The sequence below is a fragment of the Tenrec ecaudatus genome, chromosome 1 (assembly GCF_050624435.1).
Source record: "Tenrec ecaudatus isolate mTenEca1 chromosome 1, mTenEca1.hap1, whole genome shotgun sequence".
In the NCBI taxonomy this organism is placed as follows: Eukaryota; Metazoa; Chordata; class Mammalia; order Afrosoricida; family Tenrecidae; genus Tenrec; species Tenrec ecaudatus.
The window spans coordinates 156427920-156453245 of record NC_134530.1 but is presented as its reverse complement, the minus strand read 5'-3'; the positions used below and the strand labels follow the sequence as shown (position 1 = coordinate 156453245).

The following is a 25326-nucleotide window of genomic DNA, read 5'->3' as shown; positions in this document are numbered from 1 at the left end:
CGCTGCCTTTCCTGCTTAGCAGCCGACTTGTCCAGTGTGCATAGGAATTTGTTCATAGTTTTTTTTAAAACTATAGTCCGGCCCTCCAACGGTCTGAGGGACAGTGAACTTAAAAAGTCTGAGGACCAGACCCCTGCTCTAGATCCGAATAGCGTGTGGGACATAGCAGGCTCTCAACTCTAGCTGGTTGACCTAATACGGATGCTTCTGTTCTGAAAGTTCATCAGAGGCTTAAAGTAATTCATTAATATGATGACCTAATAGCTTACCCAGGTTTTAATAACCATTAAAAACAAATATTTGCCGTACTAATCTGAAGTATCAAAATCCTAAAATGCCAATGATATATCGTGGACTTTATAACTTATTAGTTACACTGGAGGATACGGATGCAACAGCTGGGGAGATGTGAACTCAGAGCCTCATTAAAAACCACAGGAGAGGAGACATTTTGGGGATGAGTCTTCCTGGGGCTCAGGAACCCCAGGGATCACAATGCTGATTAAACTCTAGCGGGAAATTCAGATCAGGTCAAATGTGGGATTGATTGCTAACCTAGGCTGGGCACAGTTTCTTTGGCGTCTAAGGATGATGATTAGTGATTTGCTTCTAATTTGTGTTTATTTTTCTTTTTTAGCACTGCAATGTCGAGACAGCTATGAGCCTTGTGTAAATGAAGGAGTATGTATTACTTATCACAACGGCACAGGATACTGCGAGTAAGTTTTTCTCTGAATATTCTCTTTTTATGTCTTTTATTTTTCCACAACTGGGACAGTGAACAAAGTGGGGTTGTATGGTCTGTTTTAATACTTCAGTGAAATGTCACTGGTTCTTTTGCTTTTCTGATGGTGTATGTGTGTGTGTGTGTGTGTGTGTGTGTTGGGATAGTTTGTTTAAGTGGGACATTCTGGAATCCGAAGACAAGTATTGACAAATGGCTATTTGATGTTCTTAATGTCTTGTTGTTATATTTTAATTATGATAAAAAGACTTTAATATATGAGTACATTCTCTTGCATTGGTCAGTATCTCACAACTCCTGACTATTTAAGGTCAAGAGCTGAATCTCTTTTTAACAATTTAGCCGTGGTCTTGTTCCTAAGTCAAACCTAACAGATACTAACTTCCATTCTTCCTGTAGATATGATAGGCTAAGGAGGCCTTTCCTTTCTTAGTCGTAAAAAGTGCAATTCTGAAAGTGAGATGGTGAGGGCAGAGAGTGAGCTGGCTGCATGTGTGCAGGGTGCGGTGGGGAGTTGGGGCATGCTCGTCTGTGGTGGTGGTAGACTGTGGAAGAGGATGGCATTGAGAACAATATGCAGGCTTTGGCTCCATAATTTTTTTTATCATTCTCTAGTCATTCAGGGTAGCCAGACGTTTTGCTTTTTGAGGACAATTGGAAGGTAATGTCATAAAGATCTTCGCTCAGATTCTTGAGGATCATTTATTCCCTTCTAGGTCAGTTGAAAATTTCGAACAGGAACTCCAGTCCATTCTATTTATGTGGTGACAAATATTGGGAAAATAATATTTGATAATATGAAATTTCTCTTCAACACTTTCATGGAATGTGTTCTCTGTGGATGGTATTTGTTTAATAAAGTCAGTTTATTCAACACATTTTTGTTTCTTCTCTGGGTATTTAATTAAAAATCATAAATCTAGTTAGGGCAGTTCCCTAATGAACTCATTCCAGTATGAGAGCTTAGGTTCTTTTATGCCACAAACAAGTTTTTCTAGGTCAGAGGCAACTTTCTTAACCAAAAGGGAAAATATTTTGAGCTGTGGTGACAGTAAAGTTTAACAATAGACTGTTTGGATTGGGGTAAAGATAACACTGGAAATGAAGCTGCTGCTGCTGATTTAAAAAAAATTCATTTTATTGGGGGCTCGTACAACTCATCACAATCCATACATGCATCTATTGTGTCAAGCACATTTGTACATATGTTTCCATCATCATTCTAAAAACCTTTTCTTTCTACTTGATCCTTTGATATCAGCTCCTCATTTCCCCCCCTCTCTTACCCACCTTCGCTCCCTCACGAACCCTTGATAATTTATAAATTATTATTATTTTGTCATGTCTTACACATGTCTCCCTTCACCCACTTTTCTGTTGTCTGTCCCCCAGGGAGGGGGTTATATGTTGATCATTGTGATTGGTTCCCCTTTCTCCCCCACCATCCCCTTATATTCCTGGCATAGCTTCTCTCATTATTGATCCTGAGGGGTTTATCAGTCCTGGATCCTTATGTTTCCAGCTCTGATCTGTACCAGTGTACATCCTCTGGTCTAGCCGGATTTGTAAGGTAGAATTGGGGTCATGATAGTGGAGGGGAGGAAGCATTTAAGAACTAGAGGAAAGTTGTGTGTTTCATTGGTGCTATACTGCACCCTGACTGGCTCGTCTCCTCCCCTTGACCCTTCTGTAAGAGGATGTCCAGTTGCCTACAGATGTGCTTTGGGTCTCCACTCCACAGTCCCCCTCATTCATAATGATAAGATTTTTTGTTCTTAGATGCCTGATCCCTTCGACACCTCATGATGACACAGGCTGGTGTGCTTCTTCCATGTGGGCTTTGTTTCTTCTCAGCTACATGGCTGCTTGTTTATCTTCAGGTCTTTAAGTCCCTGGATGCTATATCTTTTGATAGCTGGGCACCATCAGCTTTCTTCACCACATTTACTTATGCACCCACTTTGTCTTCGGTGATCATGTTGGGAAGGTGAGCACCATGGAATGCCAGTTTAATAGAACAAAGTGTTCTTGCATTGAGGGAGTACTTGAGTAGAGGCCCAATGTCCATCTGCTACCATAATACTAGACCTATAAATATATGCATTGATCTATTACTCTATCATATATAAATATATTTACATATGTGTAGGCCTGTATTTAGACCTCTATAAATTCCCTTTGCCTCTTAATTCCTTCATTTCTTTTTACTTTCCTCTTGCCCCACTATCATGTTCAGCCTTCATTTGGGTTTCAGTAATGCCTCTCAGTTACATTGCCCTTCATCCAACCTTTCCAGCCCTCCTACACCCTTCTCACCATTGATTTTGGATCACTTGTTGTTCCCTTTTGATTTTGGATCACTTATTGTTCCCTTGTCTCTGGGGTTGTTTACACTCATTTCCTTTCCCCTGCCTCCCCGTCTCCCATGTCTCCCCGTAGCCATCGGTCCAGTTGTTTTCTCCTCTGTATTGTTTATCCCGCTTATCTTATCTAGATAGACCTGCAGAGATAATGATATGCACAAAAACAAGACAGAGCAAGACAAAGCAACAAAAGAAAACAAACAAACCAACAACAACAAAAAAAAACAACGCCAATAAAAGAGAGAAGAGTCTGAATAGTTCGAGGTCTGTTTGTTGACCTTTAGGATTGTTTTCCAGTGGAGTCTGATGGGGTGGCATGCCCTGACCCTACAGTCTATTTTTGATATTTCCTGGGGACTTCGTTGCTCTGTTCCCCTTGCTGTTCTGTTGTATACCCTGAGTGTTTTGCCTCAGAGTGGTGGGGTCAGATTGGGCACAATTCCCGCAATGTGTCTCCAGTGTTGTCCCTGTGGGGCTGTGGGTCAGCCAGGGACATTCTGTTTCATAGTGGGACTTGCTATATGGTCCTCTCTGTGCATTGGCTGCTCTGAGTGGGAACATTGTCCTCAGGCCTTGGTGGGCCAGGATGTGCTCCACTCTCTCTTCCTCTCTCTTCATTTGCTCCTGTGTGCTCTGATCAGACATGTCCCTCTCCTTGAACAGTAGCTTCAGTGCTGTCCTCTGAAGTGATTTCTTCTACAGGGAGGGGGACTGTCCATGTAATTGGGATTGGGGCCGGCCCCTCAGACCTCTCTATTGGTTCCCTGCTTTGCTGGTGTGTTGCATTCACGTCTTGGAGCACTGGGTTAAAGTCTGGTCCCTCTTGTTCCCTGTGGAGATATAAACAATACCCTCCCCTTGGGTGGGTTAGTGCCCTTTTCCCCCACTACCCATGTCTTTTTCTTTCTTTTTTGCCCCCCTCCTTTTTAGTTGGCTATCATATGTATCCCTGGATTTGGTCTGGCCCCTGCCATACTACCTGGTCCTCACCTCAGGAATGTTTGTATACAATAGCCTGCTCCCTCTGCCCCTTTTGCATTTTTAAGTTTACCTCAGCGGACTCAGGTTGTACTTGTCCTTTTGTGCTTGGCTTACTTAGCATAGCTTCCTCCAGTTCTTCCCATGCGGCCATGCACTTCATGTATTCATCACTGCTTTTTAGGGATGCGTAGTACTCCATTGTATGTATGTACCACAGCTTTTTAATCCATTCGTCTGTTGATGGAAATTTGGGTTGTTTCCAACTCCTTGCGATTGTGAACTGTGCCACGATGAACATTGGAGCCAGATGTATGGCCGTGTTTTGTTTCTTCCCTCTTCTGGGTCCAGTAGGGAGATTGTCCAGTAGGAAGATTGCTGGGTCTTATGGCAGCTCAATTTCATATCGTCAAATCCCATCAGCAGTAAATGAGAGTTCCTGTCTCCCCACAGCCCCTCCAACACTTGTTCTCTGATTTTTTTGAGTTGGGCTACCTTTGAGGTGTCAGGTGGTACCTCGTTTTGTTTGTTTGTTTTTCTTTTTACATCACTTTATTGGGGGCTCGTACAACTCTTATCACAATCCATACATGCATCCATTGTGTCATGCACATTTGTATGTTTGTTGCCATCGTTGTTTTAATTTGCATATCTCTTATGGCTAATGATTGGGAACATTTTCTCATATGTTTGTTGGCCATTAGGATTTCTGCCCTTGTGAAACTTCTGTTCAGGTCCTTTGCCCACCTCTTCAGTGGTCAATTAGTTTTTTTCTTTTTGGAAGCTAGCAGAGTATTGTAGGTTTTAGTAATAAGGCCTTTGTCTGATGTGTCATTGCTAAAGATGTTTTCTAGTCTGTGGGCTCTCTTATTACTCTCTTGGTGAATTCTTTCGATGTACACAGGTGTTTTATCTTCAGTGTGTCCCATTTGTCGATTTGTGCCTCCTCTGTGCTTGTGTCCTTCCCTGGTTCTGATAGCCTGTGTGTTCCCTGCGCCAGAGTCCTCAGGTTTGCTCTTCTTTCCTCATTGATGGCCCTAATCGTTTGGGGTTTTACCTCGAGGTCAGTGATCTACCTTGAGTTTATTTTTGTGCATGGATTGAGATAAGGGTCATGCTTCATTTTTCTGCAGGTAGATATCCATCTTTTCCAGCACCGTTTGTTGAAGAGGGCATCCACTTCCCATTTGATATTTTTTGGACCCTTTTCAAAGATCAGTTGTCTGTATGGTGATGATCTTATTTCTGGGTTTTCAGTTCTTTTCCATTGATCTGAGTACATGTCATTATACTCATACTGTGTGGTTTTGACCACTGTGGCTGCATAATATGTGCTAAAGTCAGGTAAAGCAAGCCCTACCACCCCGTCCTTCTTCTTGAATTCTCTGCTAGTTGTGGGCTAGAAATAAAGCTTCTTATGTAACTGATTATGACCTTATGTCTTAGTTTTTCAAACGGAAAATACACAACAGCAACAACAGCAACGCATGGAGTGCATTCCCCTTTATGAATGAAAACACAGCGGAGAAAATGAGGAAGGGCACATCAGACGTAGAATTGGTCATTGAAATTGTGTTTAGCTCCTGGTGGCATCTGGTGCCTTGCTTGGCTCTCGGGCAGCAGTTAACCCTTTCTAATGCGTTTGTTTTTCCCACTAGATTAGGAGCTTCTGCTCTCGTCCATTTTTTTATGCTCAATGCCTACTATATAACTGGTCCTCAAAAATGGGCTTATTGAACTCTAAGAGAAGCTCATTTCTTATGCTTATCTGTTTGTCTTAAGTAAGAAGAGACTGGTCCTCTCCTCTGAGAATACCCTTTGCCTTTTGCAGTATGGCGGATAGTAGTGCCACAGAGACCAGCAGCTTCGGTCTGCTCGGAGCTAATCCAACTTGATGACATGCAGGGAGAGTTACAAATAGGTTGTTAAGACCTGGCCTGTACATTTACAGTCTGACAAGGGGAGAAAAGGTCTCAAGGGGAGATTCATCTCTGGCACTTACCAGAAGAGAACCCTACGGGTCACCTTTGAGAGGAAGCAGATTGATGAGCTGGAAGTTTCGAGCTCTAAAAAAAAATGGGAGAGACAATGTTACCCCCAGTGTCTGGAAGAGATTACTGCTAAGGGACAGCAAACTACATTTGTGGTTGGTCAAATGGAGTTGCCTGAATTCTATCTCTGGATACTTGTTTGCTGTTGATAGGGTAAGATATTTAGCAATATAGGTCTGGGTTGTGTCTCAGACATTTGCCTACCCTGTTTAGGCAAAAAGAGAGGAGCCAGTAAGTAAGGGTGCTGGCCAGGCAGTGTGGACAATCAAAGTTGGGAGAAGAGAGTCTCTCCTGTCTGAGTTAAACTCGTCTTCGCATCTCTAGGAGTAGCAGGGGCAACATTAGTGACTCCAGGACAAGTAAGAAAAAAATCATTGAGGCCAAGTCAGTCATCCCTAAAATGCCATGCCCTGTCTCGACAGAATGGTAACTGAAGGTTGAAGCAAAAATAACGTCAAATGAGCAGACCTTTCAGTATATCTTCACCAACCTTGTTTTTTTCCCTTGGGAACAGAAGGTAATCCAGCTTATTCCGTAAATAATGTTTTCACAAAATGGTAAATAAAATTAGAACCCTTAGAAGGTTTCTCACATGATATCAGGCGTGCAGAAAATGTGATTATCTTTGTATTCATGAGGTTGCTTAGTGGATTAAGAAAAGAAAATTGAAGCCAAATTCCTTTTATGGGGGGTGGGTGGGGTGAGAATTGGTGGGAAGTGTTTTCAAATGGAAAGTGTTTATCTGTTTAAGAAGCATAATGCTACAGATTCAACTCAAACATAATGATTGTTTATAGAAATTATAGCAATCCTTGATAAGCGCCCACTGACAGATGAGGCGAAGCACACTTAAAGTTTCGTTCCCCTCTCAGCTGGGAGCCTGAGTGCCCGATCAGTCAGTGATGAGATTGGGATGCCAGACAGGGAGAACCTGTGTAATCTTGCACAAAGCTCAACCACTGCTTCTCAACAGTTGCTGTCAGATTTTAATAAAGCCCTCTTACTACAGAGAGATAAGACATTTACTCTCTCCCTTGTCCTACTGGGAGGTGTAAATATATAATTAAGCTTGGGTGCAATGAATCACATTCAACTTATTTGCCCTGAGCTTTCAAATATAAACTATTCCAAATCCCAGTTTGATTAAAAGTCATGGCAACTCAAGTTTATTGGTATGTTTAGGGTGAGGGGAAGTCATGATTTGTAAGAGCTACAGAACAGGCACTTTGAAGCATATATTTATCATACTTATTTTAAAATCCTGCCTGCTAATTCTGCCCTCTGGATTGTCAATGACTGTGTTTCTATTGACTGCTTTTTCTCTTGACTATGGGCACAGGTTCCCATTTCTTCGTACGCGTAGCTGTTCAGCGCGCATTGTGGATGGTGAAATTCACAGCTCAACTTTACTAAAGAATGCTGAGTTATTTGAGCAAGCAGTTACATACTGGCAGATCACGTTGATCCTATGGCGGCGCAGTTTTAGTTAGGGAGTCTTGGTTTAGCCCTCGGTGGTGTGGTTCTTCCTCTGTAAGGTGTGGTTCTTCAGGGAGTCCAGCAGAAAGCCTGAGGTGCTTCCTAAGCCGCTCTAATTTGGTAGGACTTGAAGGACTCCCGAGTCTTCCTGCGCCTGCATTGCCAGACTCCATTTACAGATTTGGGGGGTTCTGTGATTTGGTGCTCTTGCCCTCCATGGTCTGTCCTTTCCAGATTCCCATCGCTGCCTTCCCTCGTATTCCAGCTGCTTTGACAGCTCCAGGCACTTCAGACTCCTCCGCTCAGTAGGTCTACAGTCTCCTGCATGTGCGCTTGCACTTCTTGCTCTGCATGGACTAGGAGTCCCTTCAGTGGAATAGCTACATAAATGTGACTTTTGTACAGCTTGCTTCCCCCTTTTCAGGGGTCATATCCTCCCCAGTCTCTTGCGTGTGTTAGGTTCTTCTCCAGTGCCTTTAATATTTTGCCCAGAGTTTATAATTGTTAGGGCAAGAGCGTTGCTCTGCTATGTTACTCTGCCATCGTTTCTAATGGTGAGAAGTGGAATTACAAAGGAGTCTTTGAGAAGGTTCTGAATGCCACTTAGGAGTTGTCTGGTACAGTGTTTATTAGACATTGGAAAGTCACCTTGAGTTACATAGGCTCCCATGGATGGACGATTGCGTTTGAGAATCTCCACCTTTGCCAAAATGCCTATCTGGAAACTGCATTGAAAAGTGACTCATTATAAATCTAATATAGTGTAACTTTGTCTCACATTTTATCTAAAACATGTCTGCTAGCTGTAATAAACATTAAATATTAACAACTACGAGTTTCTCCTTGCCAAGATTTGGGAGTAATGTTGGTGGTCCAGACCTTTAAAGCCACCCAAGGAGACTGGAGCCATTGCCTCCCCTTTGTCTTCTTGGTAAATTTTCATAGAGAAGTAAAGAATAGAGACACAGATGCTTTCAGACCTGGCTTAGAGGGCGGGTGCATTGCCAGTGTTTGTGAAAGTGAGGTGCTCCCCAGAAAAATATTTTCAAGAGTCATGGCTGACTGAACAATTTCCTTTTCACTTACCGTGTCAGCTCATATACTGCTTTACGGAAGCAGTGCTAGTAAGGAAACACACGAGGAAATAGCAGTTGTTACATCGCCTTAACTTCTTTGCTGAAAACGGGTCTGCCCGCATGGGTTCTTCAACTGTGTGCTCCATTTAGCAGATGTTGTATATGTAGTTCCACAGTTCCTGTGTCTTTCAGCCATAAAATGGAGACTCACAAACACCTTTCACAAAGCAATCTTTTCCCTTTTTTTTCATGAAAGATATATTAATTTAGAAATGATTTCTTATTTGTCCTCTACATTATGTATTTGGACTACAGATAATTCAAGTTTATGGGACTAGTTGCAGTTCACTGTCAGTGGGCTACCACCTTTCTGCACACTTTTTTTGGAAGTCATAAAATAATCATCAACTCACTAACCCAGACTTCTCAAAGAGGTTCACAGTGAGCCTTTGGAGGATTGTAAAGTTGGGTATGAAATAGTGGCTGACAACGAGAAATGTGTTCTGTGTAGGAGCCACCTAAGTATGGTGGGGCTGGGACTAGGATGAGGCCAGTGAGCTACTTGTCTCAGGAACAGAATTTAAAGGAACACACACACACACACACACACACACACACACACACACACACACACAAGCTATGAAGATAAATAATACTTTAATGCAATCACTCAACAAGTCAAAGTCAATGCAAAAGAGTCACGACGACCAACATGTCAAATATTTAAATAAGGAAACCAGTATTATTGAGTTATTTTCTCTTGGCTTGGGCTTCAGCATGGTCTGACCTGGCACTGGGGATGGGATTAAGGCTGCTGGGAAGAGGCCTGGCCGTTGACATGGAGAGGGCATGTGATTTCACACCAGACTGATTTGAGTGTGAATCCTAATTCCTGCTGGCAGTTGAATCTTTGGCAAGTTCACGAATGTACTGCTAGCTAACATTTACTGAGGACTTAGTATGTTCCAGGCTCTGTGCTCAATTAAGCCTTTACAGGCATTGTTTCTTCTGGTCCTTGTATGATGTAGATACTCCTCCCATTCCTATTTTACTAATGAGCATTGTGAAGCTTAAAGAGGTGAAGTCATTTGCCCCAAATCACATGACTACTTAAGTAGCTGATGGGGTGTGCTCTTGGCAAATGTGCTTCCACTCTGAGTCTTACCAATCAGTAAAATGGGACAAAATGATCTGTTTTAAAGTGCTAGTTCAAGTAAGATCTTCTGAAAGGGAACTGAGAAGCACTTGAAAATATATGAAAGGTGTCCTTTCAAATCAGCAATATGATGAAAACTCCGCTCAACAGAGTGCCTGCTTTTAAAGTGGAGACCATAACATTAGGTATGTCTGAGGAGCTCACATTGATACTAACATGTTGAAACCGCTGGTAGCCAGCTACTTGCCATGTACACGGGACAGACTTGGCTACTATTGCATTTCGGGGAGTGGCCCTTTAAAAGCTCATTGCAGTTGCTGAAGAAGAAATATATACTATAAATATACGAGGGTGGGGATAGGAGGTATTTATCTGTGGCAATGCTCGCTGGAAAGAAAACAAAACTCTAAAACCTGAAGCTTCTTCTTCCCTCTTGGTGCTCATGGACCTGAAGATGAGCAAGTCCAGGTAGAGTTTGTGCAGCTGTGGAAGGGAGACCTTCGTCTCTCCAGGCTAAATTCAGTGCGCTCCGGTGAATGCTGCTGCTAGCGCGAAAGAACAAGCTACTAAACTCACTGTCCTACATTTGTACAGCGCGTTACGGATTTGTATTTATGTGTTCTGTGGACTTTGACCTTGTTCAGGATTTCAAGTATGACCCTAGTAGGACCATTACTGTGTGGTTCTTATCATTCAAACTTTTTGCTGGCTGCCACGGGGTGCAGTGCAGCTCACAGCAGCTTTGGGTTGCTGGGAAACCTAGTCTTTGAGGTTGTGCCCTTTATTGAATTAGGTCACGAGGTCTTTCTCCCATGGATGGGCTGCGTGAGTTCGAACAGCCAGCCTTTCATTAGCACCCAAGCCCTTAACTGTTCTGTCACCTGGCCCCTCCATTAATTTTTTTTTTTTAGCAAATATGTTTACTGTCCTGAGTAATTTTCCATGCACATATAGCAACAGAATCCCCATGCTCTTTTACGTGCCCTTTAGTCTTCAGTTGTCATCTTTATAAGCTTCAGTGTGAGGAAGGAGAGGGTCCCAGGTGCCGTCTGTGTCCTTTTGCCCATCTTGGGCAACTGCCAACACGTTGAATCATTTTGTCCTACAAACCTGGCATCAAGAGATAAAAATTTTAGCTAGGCTTCTTTCAACACAACCCCTAGGTGGTTGACCATAATCCTCTGTAAAGTTACTCTCTTATAATTCAATTATGACTCGTCAGCACTATTAATTTCATGAAGGAATTTCCCCTGCCCCCATTTGTTTTGGTGGCTAAGCAGGATAAGAAATAATTTCCTTTCAGTATTTGAAGTAGCTTAATTAAATCCTTCATTTTAATTTTGGCTATATCTACCTTTATTTTTAAAATTTTAATTTTTTTCTGACTCCCCATAGCTACCTTTAATTGAGGCTAGCAGGAATGAATGTGAAGTGGTGGGGGTGCCGGAATGTGATAAAAATGTAATTATCTAAAATTTTCCAGGTACTTTTTTTTATTTGTTGAGCTAACATAAATGTGTGTGCATGACAGAGGTTTTCATTAAGCCCTTCAGGAATTCTGTAGCTAAGAATGAAGAGAAGTTTAATATCTTCTCTACCCCCCTCTATCGTGTGAACGTGTTGTTTTCATAGTCTAGTTGTGTTTACCTTACATCTCAAAGTAAGAGAAATTAAAATTTCTCTAAGATTTCTCCAAATTTTCTGATCCAGTTTATTCACAATTGGTAACCTGCGCGAGCAGTTAGCTCTCTGTGTCTAAAAATAAGTTGCGATTTTTATACAGATACCATCTGTCTTTCCTTATTAATTCAATCCTTTTGGTTTAAAACATTCCTCTTCTATTCGGATTGTTATGAAAAGGCCTTTATGAAAGAAACATGAAAGCAAAGACTAAGGAAGGTATTATTTAAGGGACTGGTGGTAATACTCAGCAAACACCTTCGACTAGAACATTCTAGTCATTTTTTTTGGTCAACATTCAGGCCACTTTCCTAAAACTTCTATACCAAAAATTCTACATCCTGAAAACTGAAAGTCACCTTGATTCTGAAGCTCTCCAGGATCCTCACTTGCACAAAGAAATGCTTCATTTTCATCGAATTCATATACATTGAGTAAATTGCTATGCATTGTGCTGGGCATTTGTGAATATACATACAAACCCAGGAGGCCCCTTGGACTTCCCTATCACATGCACAATGTTAATGGTACTGGGCTCTTCTCTCCTGTATAAGACCTGGCCTGGTGGCTGGCCTCTGAGAGACTGAGCTCACACTGGGGAGGTGAGGAACATATTAGTAATATGAAATAAGCAGACAAAACAGTCTGTATTACAAAAGACAGCTAAGAGCTTTAGACCAGGGAGCAACTTCGGTGGGACAGAAAACTAAGACAAAGGATCTTTGATAAGTCAGTTAGATTCTTATTCTTGGAATATGAAGGGGGTCTTAGGGGACAGGTAGGTAGGTACAAGGATGTTGGTGGCGGAAGTGAAGGTACTAGAACAACAACAAAAATGAAATACACCAAGACTGTAAATGAAGCTTTCCAAAGTGGTCAGTTTTGTGAATCCTTACTTGAAGCAGCTGGTGGGGTTGAACGGCCAGCTTTGCTGATAGCAATCCATTGCTTACCTAACAGGCCACCGTTACTCCTGAAGGTACTAAAAGGGACTAACATTTCCTAGGATAATCATTACCAATTTCTTCATGAAAAAAAATTTCTGCAACTTAATTGCTCTCTTCTGCCTATACTTCAGTTTGCGTGATGTTTTAATAAATAATTACATGGTTTAATTTGGTTCCACAGCAAGAAAGGGAAGGGTTCAAGAAACCATTTCCTTAGCACATGTTGAATGGACCATTTGAAGACAGGATGCCTAGAGTGAGGGGCAAAGTTGAAGGATAGGCAGATCAAGAGGCAGGAAGAAAGGGCAGCTGGGAGCAATTACCGTTTATTCTTCTTCAGATGTTTTTTGGCCTTGATTGTTGATTCTTGGCTGCTGTCTGAACAGATGGGCCAGGTAGACTCATGGCGATGTTTTTCAAGGAAACTTAGAATCCAAGGATGTTTGAGTCCCCCCCCCCCCCGCCCCCAAATCCAAGCTGTTGGGAGGAGTAATTGAACAGCAGAGACTAAGAATAGGGTGGGTTATCTTCAGACTGCAAATGCATAGTGCATTCTCTTGGCTGAGAATCTAGGTACCCACCTCAACGACTCTTCTGTCAGGCATATTTCATTGGCCAGACTGTTCATTTCAGGGACCCAGGATAAGCAAGCATCTGTTAGCCAACTCTTTGGTTACCCCAAATTAGCTCATGTCCCTTACTGCTTGTTTCTTCTGATTATATACTACATAGCCAACCCTTCAATTATCTAGAACATACCCACTCATTGTGGAAGCATTTGACAGTGGTTACAATTTTCTTGCCCAGGTTATAGCTTGGACTGCTAACCAAAGGTCAGTAGTTTGAACCCACCAGCAGCTGCATAGGAGAGCGCTTTCTGCTTTCATAAATATTCACAACCTCGGGAACCCACACGGGCAGTTCTTCCTTGTCCTATGGGGCTGCTATGAGTTGGAATCGACTGGATGACAGTGAGTGAGCTGAGACCATAGTGGTGCCTTAGTCATTTAGCTGCCTGTCCTTTTAAGATTTTGAAATGCTGGTTCTTATTGTGTAAGTCAGACATAGCTCCTTGAGACAGTATTTTCCTGGGCAACTTGCCCCTTCTCAAACCTCAGTCATCTTGAAAAGTACCTCAGGAACCTCTTTGACTTCAGTTTTTAAGCCTTAGTCTTATTTGTATATGAAGTTTGTGGTGTCTGACTTTCTGTCTCATGTTGTTCATACTAATAGCCTTGAGTTTCTGGGTCATTCTTCAAAAATGGACAGAACTTAATTGCGAATGAAGGGTTGACTCATTTCCTTCCAACGAAAGGTTGGCACTGATTTTCAGCGTTTGTAATTGGTTTCCACAGAAACAAGCTTGCTAATTATAGAACATCACCCATTACTTTCCTAAATTTTATAAGAATAAATGATACCATCATGAGCTGGGGCAATAGGTAAGATAGGCATTTATGCTATGTTGAGAAGATACACAAGGATGGCGTATAAATAAAGATCCTATTTGAAGTTTTGTAATTGACTACTAAGCAGTTGTTTCCGTGTGAGTCTTAATTTGGGGGCTTCTTTTAGCAGACCAGCAGTCATTTTCAGTCATGTGCAATTTCTCGGCGGATCAGATTCCATAAAGGGAGTCCACTTCCTGCCACCCCTCTGTGCTGAAGAAAGCAAGTGCTCACGTCAGGTGGTTGTTTGGGGGAAATGACGACTGTTCTCTCCCTTCTAGGCCCCAGTTTCCCTTTCATTCCCCTTAGTTTTGTTTGAATAGGTTGTGCCTCTCTGCTTATCGTTCGTTTCTGTCTCCGAGGGCTTCATTAGCTCGAAGTGTGGGTTGTACAGTAATTCATTTACACAAGAGGTGTCGAACAGCCTGGGCACCTATGGTGACAGGTAGGCAGTGCAGAGGGCATGAAAGAAAGACACACACACACACACCACATGGCTCTTGCCGCCGAGAACCCTTGCTTGGGGGAAAGTGGTAGTCAAGGCATACACGCTCACCAACAGTCAGCGTCAGTCCATGCTTGGGCAGTGTTCCAGGAATTGCCAGTGAAGCGCTGTCTCTCTTAGGAGGGTGAGGAGCCTTTGGGAAGCACTTTGTGTGATTTACCATATGTACTTGTATAGAAGCCAAATTTTCCAGCACATTTTTAAATTTTATTTATTTATTTTGTGGTTATACAATATCATGAGTTTATTTAAAACCACACAGGGCTTACATTGTAAGCCCTGTGTGGATTTTACTACAATAGATAGGAATATATTATATTAAGTTAGGTCATTTAACTATCAGATTTTAATTTGTCTTTATAGCTTATTCCACATTATAATTCATCTATAGTTTGAAAAAATTTAAACAATATTTAGAAAGCTCTTTTTTTCTTTTCAATGAAAAAATAAGCTATACTATATAGTATGACTTTAAACCTTTAGTTTTCTTCTTTTAAAAAAAATCATTTTATTGGGGACTTGTACAAGTCTTATCAAAATCTGTACATACGTCCATTGTGTCAAGCACTTTTGTACATTTGTTTCTATCATCATTCTCAAAACATTTTCTTTCTATTTGAACCCTTGGTATCAGCTCCTCATTTCCCCTCTCCCTGCCTGTACCCCCCTCATAAACCCTTGAAAATTTATAAGTTATTATTTTGTCATGTCTTACACTGCCCGACGTCTCCCTTCACCCACTGTTCTGTTGTTCTCCCTTCACTCACTGTTCTGTTGTTTGTCCCCCAGGGAGGGGGTTATATGTAGATCCTTGTGATCAGTTCCCCCTTTTACCCCACCTTTCCCTTCCTCTCCTGGGATTGCTATTATCATTATTTGTCCTGGGGGGTTCATCTGTCCTGGATTCCCTGTGTTTTCAGTTCTTATATGTACCAGTGTACATCCTATGGTCTAGCCAGATTTGTAAGGTAGAATTGGGATCATGATAGTGGCGGGGGGCAGGGGAAGGAAGCATTTAGGAACTAGAGGAAAGTTATATGTTTCATCGTTGCTACATTGCACTCTGACTGGCTCATCTCCTCCCTGTGACTCTTCTGTAAGGAGATGGGCTTTGGGTCTGCACTCTGCACTCCCCCTCATTCACAATGTTATAATTTTTTTGTTCTTTGATGCCTGATAACTGATCCCTTTGACACCTCGTGATCACACAGGCTGCTGTGCTTCTTCCATGTGGGCTTTGTTGCTTCTGAGCTAGATGGCTGCCTGTTTATCTTTAAGCCTTTAAGACCCCAGATGCTACATCTTTTGATAGCCGGGCACCATCAGTTTTCTTCACCACATTTGCTTATGCACTCGCTTTGTCTTCAGCGATCGTGTCATCCAGCACATTTCTAATGCAGGTTTTGTGGTAACATTAGGTACCTTGGCTGATATTTGGGTTGGCTTACACTTGAGTAGATAGAGTATTCTTGATGACCTGGAGGCTTCATAAGGTTAAGCGATTTGCTCTGTTATATAGCTGGTCAGATGAGGAGGTGGCACCAAAAGCTGTTTCTTCAGACCCCTGATGCGATCTAAAGATTCACCACGATTATCATTATTGTCTTTCATGGCATCAGTCCTTGAGCACGTGGTTTTGGGGAACTTACATACTGGCACAAATACAGAATTTTTAAAAAACCTTCCTTAGAAAAGCCACCTCAGAATTGGAGAATGTGAACTCAGGCCATTGTCCTGGAGTTGGGTCTGCTGGAGAAAAATGACCCACAGGGCCTCCAAGGCCATCCTCTTCGCAGGAACACACAGCCATTGTCTTCTTCTGTGGGTTCAAACTGGCAACCTCTGCCAAAAGGGCTTCTTCATTATAACTGTAGTTAGTCCATTAAAAAAAAGTGTTTTTTTTTTTTTACAATTCATGAAAAACTTATGAAAATTCCTTTGAGTTACATGTAAAGAATTCCCTTACATTAATGTCTGAGTGGCCATGGAATATTCCTAAATAGAGCCATACAATTTTAGAGCTAAATGGAATCTTAGAGAGTATTTGCTCCAACACTTGTTTATATGCATGAGAAAACTGAGGTCCAGAGGATTTACACAACTAATTCAAGGTTGCAGTGCAGCTAGTGGCAGAGCCAGGGCCGGTCCAGAGGGAAGCCACTCCATCCTACGCACCTGGGGGCATCTCTAAGTCTCAGAGAGTGTTTAAACACTCAGAAAGTGTTTAATAAACTAGTTACATTTTTTATTCACAATAAGAAAACTCATCATTATTAAGAAAAACTATTTGCTCTTGGATGCCGTCATAAAAACATCTCCCCTGACACTTGGTAGTTGGTTGACTGTCAAGTTGTTTCTGACTCATGGTCACCCCAGGAGTGTGGAGTAGGACTAACGGCTCCCTGGGGTTCTCAGGGCTGTGACCTTTGAGAAGCAGGTCACCAGGCCTATGTTCTCAGGAATCTAGCCTGGCTTTGAACTGCCAACCATATGGTTAATATCTACTGATAGATATGAGTTTCTAAAGCAAAATCCTTGTGGAGGGTAATTGTAGCAGGCTTTGCTTTTCCCTGACCTTAGTTAGTAAGTTATATGCAGAGAGTATGTGAAAACGTGTGTGGTAATTTATATATGGCCTCTTTGATAATAGTGCTTCTGAGTTAGGCTTGGGGCTTTTTTTCTGTGGCTCCAGCTTGATTGCTCAGTAAAGATCTTGCATGGACCATTGCAGCCCCCCCCCTCCCCCCTCGGTGCGCTGTGCTTGTTGCCGGTGTCCCCTTAGGGTAGGTCTCGGGATGCAGTCGTCTTCACTCTGAGTAACCAGAGCACACGTTTGAAGGGTGCCTGCAGGACACTCGCTTTCTGTGCCGACGTGTGGCACTTGGCAGGGATGACCCTTTGAACCCTGGATCACCTTTCAGAAATGAAACTTCATTCATAACTGCTGCCCCTAAAGTGACCTAACTTACAGTAAACAAAGATGCCAGCAAATTGTCATCAAGCATTTTAGAAGTATTTCTGGCTGCATCTATTGTAATGCTCTTAGGTTCCCAGAGCAGGGGTCAGCAAACGGTTTTTTGAATTCTAGAGAGTACATAGTTGAGGCTTTACTTGCCAAGAGACAAGTTCGAGGATATGTTATAGGTACTTGCGGATCCATTTCAAACATGGAAAGCCCATATTCCGCTCTTGGGCTGGGTTTGATCGGGGGCAGTCATGTGCTGACCTTTACCTTAGATCAGTGGTTCTTAACTTTCCTAATGCCTTGACCCTTTAATACAGTTCCTCATGTTGTGGGGACTCCCAAACCATAAAATTATTTTTGTTTCTACTTCATCACTGTCATTTTGCTACTGTTCTGAGTCGGGCGACCCTGTGAAAGGTCGAGACCCACAGATTGAGAACTGCTGCCTTAGAGTAGTGTAACGGGCTCTCTGGGCTGGGTGTAGAGTCATAAAGAACCATTCTTTGGGGGTCAGTCTTTGTCCTTGTTTTATTTTTATTTTATTTCTTAAATCATTTTATTAGGGGCTTGTACAGCTCTTTTTATAATCCGTCTATCCATCCACTGTGTCACGCACATTTGTACATGTTGCCATCATCATTTTCAAAACATTTTCTTTCTAATTGAGCCCTTGACATCAGCTCCTCATTTTTTCTTCTCCCACACTCCCTAACGAACCCTTGACAATTTATTATTATTTTCTCATTTCTTACACTGACTGATGTCTCCCTTCCCCCACTTTTCTGTTGTCCATCCCCCATGGAGGGGTTTATATGTCAATCCTCTGTTGTCCGTCCCCTTGTGATCGGTTCCCCCTTTCTCCCTCCCCCCCCCCCCCCCCCCCGTCCTTGTTTTGAATACGCAAGAGAAATGTTGATGCAGGCAGTGCTGATGAGAGCAATTCATCGTGTCTGAGTTTCCCGGATCCTTTTGAGGTGATAGCACTTTTCTAGCTGATGTTTCCTCCTGGATTTAAGGACCGAGGCTGGGATCCTGTTAAATTAGTGATCGGTATTAATCTAACCTTTCTTTTGCTTTGACCAGCATTATTATTTTCTTGCCACAAAAGTAATAAATGATATGACTCGTTATGAAAGTCTTAGTAGTTATCCTTTATGTGAAAAAGTTGGATGGATAGCTGCTTTAATGTGATGGCTTTTACTAATCATGCTTATTCTCAAATGCTTGTAACCGAGGGGAAGCCCACATAAGCAAAGCCCACACCCAGCAGGGTTGCTGTTGATGGGGTTGGCCGAGGCACCTCCACCCGGCGGCAACTCCGGGTAGGTCAGAGGAGAAGTGGGCTTTCTAAGATTTTCAATCCCTGGTCACCAGGCCTTTCTTCAGAGGTGCCTCAGTTGACTTGAACCTTCAACTTTGCAGTCTGTAACCAAGCGTTGTGAATTATTTGTACCACTCAAGGACCCCCACACATGAGGTAAGATTTTGTGGGGTTGTGTTGTAAGAATGCAAGAGTACATAAAAGAATAGCATTGCAGTACGTATTTTTTAAGAAAAATAATCCATACATCATTCAGAGGTGTGTCAATAAAACTCTCATTCGATCATTATTTACTTTTATATCATGTCCACTTATTCCCCATGGAGGGACTTTGATTTCACGAAGCAGATCAGGCACAGGAAAAGGAATTTCCAAAACAGAGAAACGTTTTCTTTTCAAGATACTTGAGTGTGCATATATGCTAATAAACCGCTGGGAGGAAACTTTTGTATTTCACTCAGCCAACATTTATGACAGATACTGTACTGTGAAGACCACTCTGGGTTATTCAATCACTCAGAAGGGAGAATGGAAAGAGGGGGAGAGGAAGAGGGAATGTGTGTATGTGAAGTTCATTTTGAGGTGTGGGGGAAATGTAATTTAAAAAATAATGTACTCCAGATGGGGTGAGTGCCTATTTTGAATGGTTAGAGATAAGGGTTAAGAAGTGTTCTCTATATCAGGAAACTTAATTAGTTTTGCTAATCCTATGGGTAAATAGCTCAACCTGGCAGTTCCCAAACTTCAAGCGTAATTAAAGGGGCTTTTAAAGGTACACAGATTCCACAGACCCTTGAGTTTTGCCCTTTGGCTTCTGCTGAGAATATGAGTGCTGACGAGTAATCGTTGAACACCTCTGTCTGCCACTGACTGTGTTAGGCACTGGGAGTATGGTGCTGAACGTTTCTTAGCTTCCTGGGGCAGACAAGTAATTACAGCAGGGCAGCGGTTCTAACCTGTGGGTTGCTATCCCTTTGGGGGTCAAAAGACTCTTTCACAGGGGTCACCCAATTCAGAAGAGTAGCAAAATGACAGTAACGAAGTAGCGATGAAAATAGTTTTATGGTTGGGGTGGCAATCACCCCAACACGAGGAACTGTAGTAAAGGATCAAGGCATAAGGAAGGTTGGGAACCCCTGCAGTAAGGGACAATGAGTGATCCAAGGGGCCTTCAAAAAGTTCACGGAAAGAGTGAATTAAAAGGTAATGCGATTTCTTCACAAACCTACTGAGGCCCCCTCGGATGGTGTGTCAAAGTTCTGGGAATATACAGTGGAGTTGTCAGGGCTGCTTCTCAGGAAATAATCTTTATACAGAGACTCCAGGTGTGAGTAGCATGTGCAAAGGTCTGAGGTGAGAGGTGATACGCTGTAGCCTGTTCTGAGAGCTGAGCTGAGGCTAGTGAGAGTTCTGTTTGTTCAGAAGAGAGGTGACCTTGAGGTGAAGTCACTTCTTAAGTCTGTTGTTGGTCTACAGTACATAAAGCCCCAATCTATTATGCTAAATCTATAATGCCTTAGCAACCGTTTTAAGAACTATGTTTTAATAACCATAGCAATGTCAGCATATGCTTATATGTGGACAAGACATTTCTGAGAGTCTAGAGAGTGCTTTCTAAGCATAACGAACCCCTGCCAGTAACCCTGCTGCCTGTACCTCGGGAACAACGAGAGTCATTCATTCATATTTGCCACGACCTAGCTGTTGTTAGGCTCAGTCAGCCATTGAGCTGATTCTGACTCTTAGTCCTCAACAGGGTGAAGCACTACTTGATCCTCTACCACCTGCACAGTCACTCCTCTGTTTGATGTCATTGCTGCAGCCACTGGGTCAATCCACATCACTGAGAGTCATCTTCTTTAAGTTGACCCTCAACTTTGCCTGGCATGATGCCCTTCTCTAGACATGAGCTCCTTCTGATAATATGTCCAGAGTAGGTGAACCCAAGTCTTGCCATCCTTGCTTCTAAGAAGCTTTCTGGCTGTACGTCTTCCAAGACAGGTTTGTTCATTTTGCTGCCAGTCCATGGTTTGTATATTCAAGTGCACCAATATTTCTGCGGTCCTCCTTAGTCATCATCCAACTTTCCCATGCCTGGGAGGTGGTTGAAAATGTCTTGGCTTCAGTCAAACACCCCTTAGTCTTTAAAGTGACATCTTTGCTTTTTAGTGCTTTAAAGTGATATTGTACAGCAGATTTGCCCACTGTAACACATTGTTTGATTCCATGACTGCCTCCCACCCTCTTATTGTGATGGGTGCCTTGGGTAAATGTTTAGGAAGTGTTCCATGTTTTGATCACAAGTGGGCATGTTCTCAGGGCCCAGCGCAGTGCCGGATGGCAAGGACAGACGGTGTGCTACAAGATGGAGGAAAGACCCCCTTCCGCCCAGCAGCCACACAGGGCTTTTGGTGCTCGTTGTGTGCCCTTGCCCAGTCTTTCCAGTGATGATGGAAGAGACGAGGCGAGGCACTCAGCTTAGCTTTTGCGCTCTGATAAATGAGCCAGACCATAAACTGGAAGATAAGGCTGTTTGCAAAGTGCTTGTGTAAATACAGCATGGTTTCCCATTGCAGCGCGTACTGATTTCAGCCTCCGATGAAGATGAATGATGCCGTGAATTAATGGCTTTAAAACCTGTACCACTTCAGCTTCCTTTGGGTTTAGGTTTATTAAAATCAGTGTGAGTTTATTGCTTTATTCACATGGGGGCATGGGGTGGTCGGAAAAACCTAAACACATGCAAACCAAGTGAGGTGGAGTTTTGAAAATAATTCCCAGCCTCACAATCGCAATTCCCCGTGAAGTTATTTTCCTGTGGGAAACTTAATTTGCAAGCATTCAGCCTAATGTGGGAACCAAGATTAACATTTTCTGAAATACTTGTACAAGAAAGGCAGAAATGTTCTGGTCAGGAAGCTGAATTTACATAGTAGGAAAATGGGCTGTCCTGTGTGGTATTTGGTTGTCTTTGTTTATTAGTTGTCGTAAAATGTGTGTGTGTGTGTTTCAGAGAGAGAGGGGGAGAGAGGAGAAGGAGTGTGTGTGTGTGTGTGTGTGTGTGTGTTAGAGAGAGAGGGAGAGAGAGAGAGAGAGAGAGAGAGAGAGAGAGAGAGAGAGAGAGAGAGAGAGAGATATTGATGGATTGTATCCATGTCTTTGTTTCCTTTATATCAAACCAGCAAGACCCTAGAAAGTGTATTCTACCACAAACAGCCCAGTACTGGACGCTAAGTTTACACTCAAATATTTTCTTGATTCTTCTTGCTCTTCCTTCTTGCTGACTAATCTATAGTGTTTCCCTTTTCTTTTTCTTTCTATTTCGAAGAGGGAAGAGGAGATGGGAAGAAGAAGTTAACATGATAGAACTTCTTCCCTTCTCTTCCCCTTTACCAGGAAGTTAACTAGAAAGGCTCATGTGCATTTCCTGTGTGTTCTTTTAAACAGACATAGTAATTAATATAACAAAATGAAAAGGTTGACAGTCTGATGTGCCATCAAACTGGAAGAAGTACTGGACTGAGGTGGGGACTGTGAGGTTAGACTGGTTGGTGGGGCCATTTCAATGCCAGCCTGAGGGTTTAGAATTGATTCTCTAAGGCTCTGGGGCAATTGGAAATTTGTAGCCAGAGCCTTGGGAATTGAATGTTATATAGGAACTTTCACTGGGTACAGCTAGCCTTGGCTGTTAGCAATTATTTTTATCTACTTTAAAAGGAGGGGAAGAGGAGCAGAGGCGGGGGAGTGGAGGGGCGCAGGAAACAGAGCTGGCATCATGGTCACAGGAAAGAACAGACTGATTTGGGGCCTTTTCAAACCGCAGGCCTTTGTCACTGACCAAGGCTTAATTTGGTTTCTGGGTTTTGTGAGTTCTTTCCCCCTGCCCTTACCTCATTTACCTTAACGACAGCCCCCCTCCCTCCCTCCCACCTCCATCCCTCCCTCCCTCCTTCCAGAGCACAGCTAGGGCAGGCTGCCACTTCGGATTGGGGGGCCTGAGAGGCCCAGAGCAAAAGAAAGTGGGTTGAAGGCAGAGTTCTGTTTAAAGAATTTTCTGCTGGAAACTAGCCCAGAGGGAGTAAAGAGGAGCTTTAATGAGGAGCAGCTGCAGGGCCGACACAACCCACATGAGACATTTTTTCCCCCTCCATTCCACATTCTGTATAGCTTTTTGAAAAATCATGATTTTGAAATAGCTGTTTTGTGAGGCATGCCTCTCTTTTTCTTCACTTGTACGAGGTGGGGTTTTGCTTCTTTTTTTTTTGGTGACCAGATCCTTGCTTAAGAAAACAAAAACAAACTAAAGGCAGAGCTACAGCAAAGTCCTGGATGCAATTTGGGCTCACCCTGCTGATAGAGAACACTCAGTGGGAAAAACAAGGCAAGGGAGCAGTGTCTTTTATCTGGAAGAGGGGCTTAGTTCCTGCTCAGACTCCAGTCGTCTTGGGGCTGGCACACGCTGCTGCAGAGTTTTACGCTGCTCTCTAGACGAGTGGCTAGTCACTCAGGACACTTGAAAGCAGGAATTCTTCTGTCCGTATTACTAGGGAAACTGATCCTGAACTTCAGCCATTGCCAGCTAAATCGGAATTGCTATTCAAATGCCAGCTCCGTTGAAGTCTGCAAAGTGGCTCCATGTAAACTAACCCAGGCGGCTGGTGACATGTGAGAGTTGGGGTCTGGTTTTCATCTGTTTTATTGAGGGGGGGCGCTGCATGGGTATCCTTTCAGATGGAATGTTTTTGAGTTCCATTAGGAGAAATCCTTTGTTTTCCCCTCTGTCTTCCTTCCCTCCCTCTTCTGCACGCCACCCCCCCTTTCCTTGTGCATGTTTGAACAGTAAAAATGAAAGAGTGGGCCTTCTTCATGTCAGAAATAGTAAGACGCCCCCCCTTCCCACACCCGAAAAGTCATGAATGTATCTGTGTGGGCCTGACAAGTATCCAGATGGTTCATGGAATTATTTTGTGGGGAAGTATTTTCCTCAACAATTGAAGGGAAAAAACCCCACACAACTGTGTTGTGTTCACAGCCTCATGTGTAAACTTCTCTTAGAGTTCCAGAGTGAAAGAGGGAGTCACTGAAGAGTGACTGCAGTAATTGATAGACTCCTTCCAAGAGGGGGTCACGCTCAGAGAGGTTTGGGAATGAAAGGCAGCTGGTAGGTTTGCTTTTGTGTTTTTTCTTTTTACAGAAAGCTTTTTTTCTTACACCTTTTGTTCAAGATGTAGGCTGTTTTCTAAAATGATCCCCACATACTTTATGATTTGGAATGTTCCTCATATTTCAAATATTATATTCCAAAACAGTTTCCCTAAATTATCGAGGTGCTGGGGGCCACTAAATAGAATGATGGCCTTGTGAAGGAATGTACATGCTTGTCAACTCCGGTTCCCAGGGTCTAACCAAGCTCGTCTTCAGGAGAGCTACTGCAGCCACGTTTTCATCAGCCTGCGGCGGTCAAGTTCATTCAGACTCCTGACTCCCCATGCACTTCAGAGGAGACCTACATTTCCCAGAGCTTTCTTAACTGTCTAATTTGGAAGCAGGTTGCTAGGTCTTTCTCCTGGGGTGTGCTGGGTGGTTCAAACCAGCAACCTTTTAAACAAAGGCCTCGAATGAAAGAGGTATATAGTGCCCTGATAATACACTTGAACAGCGGTTTGCAAAACTGAAGCTCCCCTCTAGTAGAGCTGTAAGACACAAGGATCCTTTCTTTCCCATTGGCCACTGTGTCACTTACCCATGATTCCCTCTTTCCTCCCATGTCTGTAGTTTTGCTTAGCTTTCTGGGAGGGAAGAATAATCCTGCACTGCAGGATGGCTCCCAGGGTTGATGTGGCTGCATCTTACTAGACTGGTCATGATGTGGAGCTGAAAGGGGATTTGGATCGAGAGATTGACTATATCTATCACATGGAAGTATTTAAGTGGATATGGTATGCAAGGAACCTGCACCAGGATCTCCAGACATGCCTTTCTCCACAGGAAGTATCTCAGCAGGCATTGAGAGAGGCAATGGATTAAAAGGAGAGCCATCCTGGAGAAGCAGTGCAGTACGTAACATAATACTGCAGCTACAAGCGGCTTATTTCCCCTCAGAAGAATGAAATCCTCCCATTATCTTTTCTGAGGTCTCCTTGTACTATCAGGGGCATCAGAGATGAGCAGGATGGTGTGAATGAGGCTCTGGGTATGAAACATAGGTTTGGGGTAAATGTTTGAAGGAAGAAAGGAATATAAATTGGAGACATCATATCATTGGTCACTAGAAGTTAGAAAGGAGATTATACACAAGGGACAATAGATAAGACTGTGAAGTGTTTGCAGTCAGGATTACTAAGCGGGAGGGGCGGGGTTGGGCTAGATGGTAGGAGTGGATTTGAAGGACTGGATATAAAAGCTCTTTTCTGAGCAGAGGAGTGACATGGTTATGTCGAGAAGGATCATCCTTTAAGTAGTATGTTGCGTTCCAGCCAGGAATTCCAAGGCTGTCTTTATGGACAAATGTGGATAGGATGCTGCTGCAGTCAGGATGATGGAGCTGGCTGGAAGGATGTCATTCTTGCATCAAGGCTTGGTAGCATGCTTTCAGTCAAGTGCTGTTTAGCATTT

The 25326-nt window shown here is 42.9% G+C and overlaps 1 protein-coding gene across 2 annotated transcripts in view; it reads left to right on the top strand.

Annotated features, from left to right (window-relative positions):
* Positions 1-25326, top strand: part of LOC142459093 (neurogenic locus notch homolog protein 2) — a 174998-nt gene that overhangs the window by 44751 nt on the left and 104921 nt on the right. For both annotated transcript variants that reach the window (XM_075560299.1, XM_075560309.1), the window contains exon 2: positions 638-719. In XM_075560299.1, the coding sequence (XP_075416414.1) occupies positions 638-719 (82 nt within the window). The remainder of the gene's footprint in view (positions 1-637; positions 720-25326) is intronic.